General features: G+C 36.1%; 1 protein-coding gene across 1 annotated transcript in view; it reads right to left on the reverse strand.

The window, feature by feature from the left end:
• Window positions 1–1296: 1296 nt before the first annotated feature.
• LOC110027271 (SNF1-related protein kinase catalytic subunit alpha KIN10-like) overlaps window positions 1297–11148 on the reverse strand; it is a gene marked incomplete at its 5' end in the record, with an annotated part of 47159 nt that continues 37307 nt past the window's right edge. The window contains 5 exon segments of the mRNA XM_020728621.1: window positions 1297–1654; window positions 4903–5106; window positions 5194–5349; window positions 5729–5812; window positions 5888–5977. Of these exon segments, the coding sequence (XP_020584280.1) occupies window positions 1541–1654; window positions 4903–5106; window positions 5194–5349; window positions 5729–5812; window positions 5888–5977 (648 nt within the window). The 3' untranslated portion in view covers window positions 1297–1540.

Genomic DNA, 11148 nt, shown 5'->3' on the forward strand with positions numbered 1-11148 from the left:
TCCTATACATTTGAGTGAACTTTGACAACTATGAGGTTGTCCTAGAGATACACAACCAACATGCACCCTTTTGTGTAAAAAGAAAAAAGACTTCAAAACAAATTCGCCTTAATCAAAAGAAGCTCAGTAAAATCATAACCTAGTTGAACTCAAACAGAAGAACTCTTGCCACATGTTGGAATTATTGGAAGAACTCCCCACTAACATTGGCAATCGTGAGCGAGCTCCTACCATAACCAACAATCAGAGGGATAGCTACCTCTATCAAGGAGCATCACATCGAATTTGACTATCTCAATACCTACCTCTATCAAGGAGCATCACATTAAATGAACCTCAATTAAACCTACAAAGAACACTCATTCTCTCTTTTTCCAGAGAAAAACAAAAAACAAGACATTTAGACATCCTAAAAGCAATAATTTTGATTTTTCCAAAATAAAAAGCCACTCAACACGCCTGTAAAAACATGACAAGGGATGAATGCACAAGTCACAAAAACCTATGTTGTCAAAATTATTCAGGTTGATCTTGTGAACTACTTTCTGCTCGTGATAAGCTTAATTCTAGAAAACACCTTCTATTAGCTATCACAATGCTACGCCTTTGGCGAGGACTGCTATCCCAAAAGGTATTCATCATTGAGCGAAAAATATTTCTCTTACTTTGGAGCTGTAGTGAACCACAACAGACATTTACAGACATTGTTTGGAATTATAACTCATCTAGCATCTTTGGTAATAGGACAAACAACTTCATGCTACACAACAGAAATAGAGATAGCCTCATAAAAAAGTGTGATTCTGAGTCTCCTAGTTGAGACCGGTGAGCAAGACCCAAGCATGTTAAGGATGCGGCCAGCAACATTGATTTCTTCATTGCTACATCAAGATGATATATAGCATCATGAATATAGACAAAATTTTCTTCACATTGTTTCATCAACTTTATTAAAATAACGATACTCGTGCTAGTAGATGGGTACCGATATTACTAGTTAGGGGCAGCACCATATGTTTAAGTTTGACATGGAGACATCTCAATGTGAAAATTTCATCAATGCACCACTACAACTGGAACAACTATTAGTTCCAGCGGTTTTCCATTAAAAAGGTAATATCAGCAATACCTATATATTTATTATCTTATTCAGCACAAAACAATCAGAAACTGAGTCTGCCACAAAAAGGCCAAACGCTTTCATATTAACTCAGTTAAGCAGATGATGAAGCTAATCATAATTTGCTCAAAAAACATATAACTAAAGTAAAACAAAAAAAAAACAAAAAACAAAGCTTAAAATGCATTAATTTGCTTTTTATTACTACTTTTGTATGTTTTGGGAGGTACCAATTCGTGGAAGCAATTTCATAAAAGCCAACGCCAGCGCACCGCAAAAAGGTAAGCCAGTGACAGACTATATACATTTATGAATACTGTCTAATCCGCCCCCAAATCAATTTCGGTGATCAAGTTTTACATGAGCAGATGTTGAAGGAAAACAGTAGCGCAACCGGAAAAATGAAGGAGGAGAAAGCCATCATAGAACTCTCAGTTGAGCTAGGAATGCGGCACAGAGGTCCAAAAATAGAAGCTGTGGGCCATTGACCCTCTGCAAGTCAAGAAGGTACTTCTCCTCTCTGGTCTTATAAAGCTGATAAAAAAATGAAATCACGTTGTTCATGTTTATAAAAAGAAGAAAAATATAATTTGCATACTTAAACATAAGTAACTATGTAGAGCAATCTATCACTATAGGATTATTAACATATATCAAAAAATATCTAAAAAAAATATTGAAGCAACTGCATATCATATGCACAGCAAAAGAGATTCAGTCGTATAAGAAAAATCTGTCTAAAGCAAATGTGTTTGGACAACTGACCGATCAACACTAGGTTAAAAAGACATTTTGTCTGCCTAAATATAAATTTATTAAATCTATCATCTAAATCTCCGAAATATTTTCAAATTTCAAAAATTCTCCTATCCTACTTTTAAACACCTAAGCTTAACCCTGTAAGTACATATTTGTCCATATCCTCATTCTTCTGTATAATACATTTAAATAGTCAAATATATCACATCTACATTTCATTTTGTCTTCCACTAATATTACCAGAGAATTACCAACATATCTGTTACTAAAATTAAATCAATATATTATTTCATCTATTAGTAATATTATCAAATAATTGATACATCACGTAACATGAATAAAATATTTGTTTGGACAAGTACTGTTATCTTTTAAACAATATCTCCATTGGAGGGTGGTTGTGGGGTAGAAAGAGATCGAGGATAAGGGAGGTCGACGGCATTTGGAAGATGATAGGGGGTGCTTGGGAGCAGTTTAGTCAGAAAACAACAAAAAAAATCACAAATGGCGAGGAGGATTCACCATCTGTTCCTAAGCAAGATACAGATACACTACTTGCAAAAAAAAAAAGATGATATGTCACTCCGGAGAAAGATGATATGTTACCCCGGAGATCAAAAAAACAAACATCTCCAAACACAAACACCACAGCTAAAGTCTGTCAAAATCAACAACTAACAAAATATAAATAGTTCCCTCTCAAAAACCCTAATTCGAATTAAAGAAATATTAAATTTAGGTTAATAGGGCTAGGGCTGAGGCTGCTACATGCAGCAGAATCCCGTAATAGTGATCCTTAAAAGACAGAATCATCGCATGTTTCACAGATGCGAGAACATGGAACCTATGGAACCCGTGTGAACACAGAATACCATGGAAGCAAGAATGCCGAATGTCGCAGGAGCATAATATCCCGCGCGAGACGCCCCCATGTAAATTAACTTATTTCACCAAAATATTTTCCTAACTAGAACCAATACATTCGTGAAAATCAAACACCAAATTACCTTATTTTGAATATTCTTAATAAAAATCTCAATAATAAAAGCAAGAAAGATTTGAACTTAATGTTATTCATCCATATAATCTTCTTGCAGCTCAAAACCCATTTTTGCTCTATCAAAACTATTAATATTAGTCGATGCTCAAATATTCTTATAAATTCTTTTTAAAATGACTATCAAACTAATTTCCATGAATAACCATCATAAATTTTCTCATGATAAATTAAAAAAATAGTGAAAACAATTATCAACCACTATTTTACATTAATATTTGAAAAAAAAAATTAAGATAGGCTTTCCTAACATGAAATCAAATAAACTCTGATACAAACATAATTTTCACAATTCTACGTTTCACTATTCTCCCCCGCAACTTTATTGTATGACTAATAACTTTAATTCCTTATAATTAGAACAATTCTAAATAAAATCTTCATTCTTAAATATTAATACCAAAATGATACTTCCTTAATAATTTAACCTCTTAATTTTAAAATCTTTATTTAAAACTTTTTATTAACCAAAGCACTGCATAACTCTCTAATCTCAGTAGTTATTTCATCAGTATTTATAACGTTAACTTTATGCATCATTTAAGAGCTACATTAATTCATTAATCCAGCACAATGCTTTTTAACTATGTTTAGATTATGCCACTATACATGGTAACACCTCATTAAAAAAAATAAATTCATGCTTTAAGTTTTTCTTCTAGCCTTAGTATGTGCCTCATTGGAGGCTCTTTGAACAAGTTTGTCGTGTCAATAAAAGATAAGAATAATATATAGAGATTAGTTATTCGAGCATTTACATAACACTCAATTCCAATGTATTTATATGCCTAACACCTAAGTTTTATTTTTTCACTTTGTCACCCAAATCTTTCATATCACATAAAAAATACCAAATTTTTTACTTTTAAAATGTAAAATACACCTTTTTATGCATAGGAAAGGTGGTATAAATGTAAAATTGAAGTATAGGTGTTAGATATGTAAATACATAGAAATTAAGTGGTATGTATGTAAATCTTCGTTAGCTATTCTTAAGTGAACTCATGCAGTTCGACACAAGTAGGGTACACATGCATTCTTAAGAGGAGATACAAGCAATACTCTAGATCATAAATGACTGGACAACCTAATCTGAGGTAGATATATGAGTAAAATGTCAAAATAATCCCCTGTTTAATGGTGGTCATTTTAGTCTCAGAATCTATAAGTGTCAAATTAGATTAGGGTTGAAATAGTTCTCTATGGGACTATTTCAGCCCATATTAAAATAGTATGGGTACTAAATCAGCACTTATATAGACTCTGGAACTAAAATGACCTGTACAAAGAGTCAGGCGATCATTTTGACATTTTTCACGTAGATAAATGGACTATCAATAATCCACCAGCATAGATTCAATTTGCGACAATTGTGGATGGCTTGAGACTAGAGTTTTAATGAAGATTTTAGTGGCCAAGAAATTAAGGTGGCCGCTGATTAAGAAAAGAAACAACACAAAAACATAGATTTTCCTAACACTGAGAAATCCCCATGCAACTCTGAGAAATATTCTTCATCAAAAAACGGATAAAAAATCCTAGTTTATTGAAAACCATCTTCAGATATACATGTAGATGATAAAAAAGCTTAGAATATAAATAGTAAACTTAAATAAAATTCTAGTTTGTTTCATTATGCAAATATGCAGAAAAAGTAGAAAGGATGGCTAGCATAGAGCGGTGATAAAAAGTGAACGTTCAAAGAGATTAAAAGGATACAAAAAGACACGATATTAGCTTTTTTTCTATTTATGTAGAATCCTAGCATAAAGTAGTAGTCCTTCTCAATTAAAAAATGGCTAAAAGTCGAAAGAATTTTTCACTCTCCTCACCACCTAAGTATCCTCCAACAATTATAAATACTTAAGCAAAAAATAAGACCCTTTCATAACCAGTTAATGAGGTTGTCACTATTTGAGTAAAAGCATGTGTTTGTGTGTGTTGTGTGTGAAAATTTCTAGAGTACCTGAACTTCAAACTTAACCACATAAGATGCACTTGCAGCAAGATCATCATTTCCAATGATGTCAGATTCATCACTGTATCCACGATAAAATCCAGGCATCCATCTGCATTTCATATTGTAGTGACCAATTTTTTTCCAAGAAACATTTAATTCTTGAAGCGCTTTAAGAACTTCCATCATTATTTCACGAGGATGAGCTCTAGACTGCAAGAACACAATGACTATAACTCAAAAAGATTGCATAAAATTAACTAAAGCATATAAGACAAAATATATAGCAAATTTCTTGACCTGAAGGCCAAGAGCCCATTTTCTTTCAGAAGGGAAATGGGGCCTTAAACTCGCACCCTGAGGATCCACATATCCAAACATGCGAGGGCTAACAGCAGGAGGGCTAACAGCAGGAGCAGGCATGTCACATGTACCCACTCGAGTGAAGCCACATTCCTAGTAGTCAATAACAAAATCAATAGAACACAACAGAAACAGAAACAGAAACAGAAGAATCTTAATTGATAATTTCCTACAAACTTGAGCATTAAGGCTTGTTTGGGATCAGTTTTAATTTTTTTTTCAAAATTATGTTCGTTTAATGTATTTTTTACATTTTTTTTATGTTTTTAATAACAAAGTAAAATGTTTTTTTTTTAAACATTCAAAATAGCTTTTAGATATTTTGAGTATTTTTAAAAATAATGACAATTTAATAAAAATCCAAACATGTTTTGTTGCAAATCAAAATATAAACAATACAAAACAAAAACAAAAACTAGAAAATAAAAGATAAAAGTGGTCCTAAACAGCAGCTAAGAAATTCAAAACTCACCATGCTTTCCTGAAGTTCAGATCCAAGATAGCCACTGGCAACACGGAACCTGTTGTCTAGAAGCAAATAATACGCTACAGTCGCCTGTGACAAAGCCACACAAAGTGTTTTGATCTAAGAACTAAATGATTTCAGAAAATCTTGGGTAGAATTGAGCACCTCATTTTGGATTCTGTTATGCAGAGATTCAACCAACTGGTTCTTCTCAAATCCCATTATTACAACCTCCTGAAGGATTTCTTCATCAATCTGCATGTATGAAATGAATTGACGGATTTTAGCGTAAAGTTGATCATAAAAGATACAAATAAGCACAAAACAACAATGCTTCTTGAAGGGTCAGATAAACCACTAATCAATTAAAAATATATATATAAGGACTCCAACAAAACAACATTATTAAAACACATAATTCATGAGAACATGTAGAAAGCAGAGGACTTGTCAGAAGACAAATTTGGGTGATATCAAGCTTAAGGAGAAAAATCATCAAATTTCACGTAGGGTATATGAAAAAAAAAAAAATTGCTATCAAGTTAGAAAAAATCAGAAATTTGAAAAGAACATAGAAAGCAGCCAAATTTGTAGGAGGGGACAATATTTGGTAAACAGCTTATATATTCTCTACTTTCATTTTCAAAACTTTTAAAAAACTGTTTTCATTGCCATAATTTTTTTTCCAAAAGCAACTCTCTAAAACAAATTCTGGATGAAGAAAAAGAAATGGTAGTAATTGGATAATTCTATCAGAACAAGATCATTAAGAAAAAAGCTTAAGATGAATTGAGTATACAATGGCAAGCAAAAGGAAAACCCATAAAACAGGGAGTTAGAACTTGAAAACAATTAGCAATTATTAGAATTATTAACATATTTCCGCTGCAGTTATTATTAGCCTTTTTTTTTTTTGCTTTTGTTTCCATATTTATGAGATCTATTTATGAATTTATATCTTTCCTTTATTTGTGTATTTCTTTTTATTTGAGTCTTATAATGTGTAATTATAACCCTTCCACTATCTATGAAAGTATTGTGCTCTATTCTCAGATTCCCTTCATGGTATCAAAGCTTAGGATCTAACCCAACCCACTGTCGGGGCATCTACCTTGCCATCGACACTCACTATAAGTCTCCTCTGTCGCCCTCCTTCCCTAAAGCTTTCTCCATGGAGTTCTCCTCCGCTACCAACCCTCCTTCAACTGTCCTGCAAGTCTCCCTGCAGATTTCCTTTGCCTTCTAGCATATTTCCTACATATTTCCACCGCTATGGCATCTACCTTGCTGTCGGCCCCTCCTTCTGCCCTGCAGGTCTCCCTGTAAGTTTCCTGCAGATTTCCTCTGTCTTCTAGCATATTTCCTGCAAGTTCCCTGAAGGTTCGGTCGCTAAAATGTCGCCGGTTCTCCCTCCTGCAGTCAGAATCCTTTGATGTCTCAGAATCCCAACCTCATCTTCAGCTTGGTCGAAATCATGGCGGCCTCCACCATCGAGCCTCCTTTCGACGGGGTAATTAAGTACAGCAGAGGATCGACAATGACCTCAATTCCTCCGAAAACTGGAGGACCGGAAAACCAAATGAACTTCTTGATCACCATGCATAAACTTTAAGAATCTAATTTTCTCTAATGGTCTCAAGCCGCGTTATCGTTCATCAAAAGACACAAAAAATTTGGCTATCTCACAGGGATGATTCACGGACCTCTGAAAACTGACTCGGCATATGGTGCATAGGAAGTGGAGAATTTCATGGTCATGTCTTGGCTGATCAATCCAATGGAGGCTACGATTGACCATTCGTAATTGTTTCTTCATCTGCAAGTGCACTATAAACGACAGTTCGGGATATCTACTTGGACGTAAGAAACTTAGTTGAGGTTTCTAAGAGGATCCGCGAGGCAAAACAAGGATCAAGGACCGTGACCTAGTAAGTACTACAATGAATTGGTGGCCTTATAGATGGAATGTGATCTCTACTATGACTACACATGTGACTCTCCGACAAACTTTTCCTTTTTCTAGAAAATTGTGGAAATAGATCGCGTGTTCCAATTCTTGACGAGTGTAAACAACGATCTCGACGAAGTCCAAGATACGAAGTCCAAGATCGTATTCTTGGTCGGGAAACCCTTTCTTCAACTCATGTTGCATTCACTGAGGTACACCGCGAAGAAAGTCAGGGACTTGTCATGTTTGGCACTTCCACTCCTTCAGCTGAATCGACTACCTTGTCCTCCAATAGTGCTCAACCATCCACGTCATCACAGACCAATCACTCCACTTATAATTACTATCACAGGCCCAACCATACTCGTGAAAAGTGTTGGAAGCTTCACAAGAAACTAGCGAATAAACCTTTAACCAAATCCTTCGCTACTAAGCATCTCACTACGACGCTTGAATATATTACGACACAACAAACTCCCACTCAGAATACTCTGGAATCGCCCAAATCTTTTAAAGAGTTAGGTGGAACAATTAAACAAGTTGTTTGGATCCAGTCAACTGTCTTCCGACCCATCAACCTTCTACATCCGTCAAGATATCATTCCTATGACACTCACTTCTTTTGTCTCTTCTAGTCCATGGATCATTGATTATGGTGTCACAAACCATATGACTGAATGCTCTTGAGCTTTCTTGACATATTATCCATGCTCGGGGGAAGATACATTTAAAATTGTTGATGACTCTTGCAATTCTATTACTGGTAAAGGGTTGTTTGTATTAACAGCCGATCTAACTCTAAAATCTGTGTTACAAGTACCTCTGTTAAAGTGTGACAATTTATCTGTCAATAAGTTAACACATGATATTGATTACGTTGCTAATTTTTCTCCTGATGTTTGTCTTTCAAGATCGTCATTCGAAGAGGATGATTAGACTGCTAAGAGGTATTCGAGCTTTACTTCTGCCAACAAAAAGGCACGGAAAACGATGACACTTTCTTTCAGTAGTTGCAGTTTTTCTCAATCCATTGAATGTCTTATAGAGTTATTATATTATCGTTTGGGTCATCCTAGTTTCAATATTTAAAAATAATTGTATTTGTCAATGTTTACTAATAAAAACCTTACTAGCTTCAAATGTGACATTTTCAAATAACTAAACATCATCTCGTTTCGTATTCATTCCACTCTTACATAACTTCTGCTCCTTTTTACTTATTCACAGTGACTTATGAGAACTCTCTCGCACTCCCAGTTACACTAATAAATGGTGGTTCTTTGCCTTGATTGATGACCACACTCGAATGATGTGGATCTATATCTTAAAAGATAAATCTAAAACCGTTGTCATCTTAAAAAACTTTCACTCCATCTTCACCTAATTCAAAACGTTGTCGGCAGCTAAAAAGAAGAGGTTGGTTAAAGTTTGTAGGTTGCCCGTAAGAAGCTGTCGGTCGCTAGAAGTGAAGTCCCGTCGCCCGCTTCGGAAGGACGTTTTAATTTATATATATATATATATATATAATTTTAGAAAAATATGAAATCAAACTGACCTCATAATCCCGAGGGATAAACACAAGACTTGAGGATGAGACTCGATCAAATAAACTAAGAAATATATGACATCTGTTTGGTCTGCGAAACCGTTTTATTTGCCGACAAGTTCCCCTATTTAATACAAAGAATTAAATAGGGTTTATTTTAGGCTGAGTTCGGAAAAACTTCCTATAAGGCCAAACCCCTATAGTTAATTACATCTTAAATGACCGAAGTCACCTAAGAAAACTCTCGATAGAAATCAGGAGATATCATCTTCAAAGAAGTCAAAAGGATATGACTTTTCAACGAAATCGGACAAAGAGGTGTGAAAGGGGAAATGCTCAAACCTGGAACAATGTTGAGGAATTCAAATGAAGAGAAACTAAGGGAAGACCACAGACCCGGAGACGAACCTCAATGATTTCCCAGTTTATCCTATGATTTGGATTTAGTTTTGAGAAAAAATTATTAAAGTGTTTCATCCTGCCAATTTTATTTAATTATGACTTATATTTGTGTGACATGATCACACAAATCGCCTGGAAGATGAGGGTTTACGTCGTATCGGACGACAACCTCGAAACCTAGAACGAGTTAGGGCTTAAATCGTACAGCAGAGCTATACAAATGCCTAAAGAAAAGTTGGAGGATTTATGTTGCGCCAGACAAACAACCTCGAAATCCTATGGATCGTTGTTTAATTTCTAGGAGAAGGGAAACGGAAGCAGAGCTCGGGTGCGTGGGTTTAGGGATTTGGTGTTTAAAGAGGAAAGGGATAAAATAGGTTTTATATAAATTAATATATATATATACATATATAAGTATATATATATATATATATATATATTAAATTATATGCGATTTACTAGCGCGCGGCGTCGTAACAAAATAGGTGCCCTTCCTCGACACTCCGGACGTGCCGGTGCAGTCCGTTTTGGTTCGGAAGACGTCGTCGACAATCGGGTCAAAAACGCGTCAAAATTCAAATTTCACAAAATTTAGACCCGCGATCGATTGTTTCAAAAGATTTATTCGAGCCTTCGACGGGTAACAGTGCAAGCGATGCGAATTGAGGCGATCGAACGCGCCGACTCTCCGAATTGCGAAGTTTGTGCGCGCGGGAGTGCGAATTGTGCAGAAGGCCACCCTAAGGCTCAGGAAGGTCCTATAGGGAATCCCTTTTGGGTTTCCTCATGTTGGTTTCATCTTTCTAAGTGCTAGAAGTCGATACCACACACGTAAAACTCCAGAAGGGGACAGAAGTGGGTTATATTTCTAAAATGAGGCGGGTCTCGTTTCTAAGGTTCTAAGATAGTCAAAGGGAGACCCCTAAGGCTAGATCCTAAATCCTACGAGAAAGACTAGACCTCACTAAAAATGAGGTCAACAAATGGACCCCCAATAGGTGTGGTGTGTCGGACGAGCATACCACGCGTATTGGTGTTAATCGAAAAGATCAACGAAACCAATATGAAAGGCTAGGCCATCATGCCTAGAACAAAGCGTAGAAATGAGTGATAAAAACACATCCGCTGAGAATTAGAAGATGGATTTCAGATTGTCGAGTTTCGAGTGTAGATTTCGAATTCGAATTAGAATTTGATTTGTGTTTAATTTAGTGCTGAAAAGGGAGTAGGGCGGAGGCCTACGGTCCCGAGGGAGTAGAACGGAGGTTTACGGTCCTGGAGCATTTCGGTGGGAGTAGGGCGGAGGCCTACGGTCCCGAGGGAGTAGAACGGAGGTTTACGGTCCTGGAGCATTTCGGTGGGAGTAGGGCGGAGGCCTACGGTCCCGAGGGAGTATAACGGAGGTCTACGGTCCCGGAGCAGTTCGGTGGGAGTACGGTCCCGAGGGAGTAGAACGGAGGTTTACGGTCCCGGAGCATTTCGGTGGGAGTAGGGCGGAGGCCTACGGTCCCGAGGGAGTAGAACGGAGGT

The sequence above is a fragment of the Phalaenopsis equestris genome, unplaced genomic scaffold, assembly GCF_001263595.1.
Source record: "Phalaenopsis equestris unplaced genomic scaffold, ASM126359v1 Scaffold000421, whole genome shotgun sequence".
NCBI lineage: Eukaryota > Viridiplantae > Streptophyta > Magnoliopsida > Asparagales > Orchidaceae > Phalaenopsis > Phalaenopsis equestris.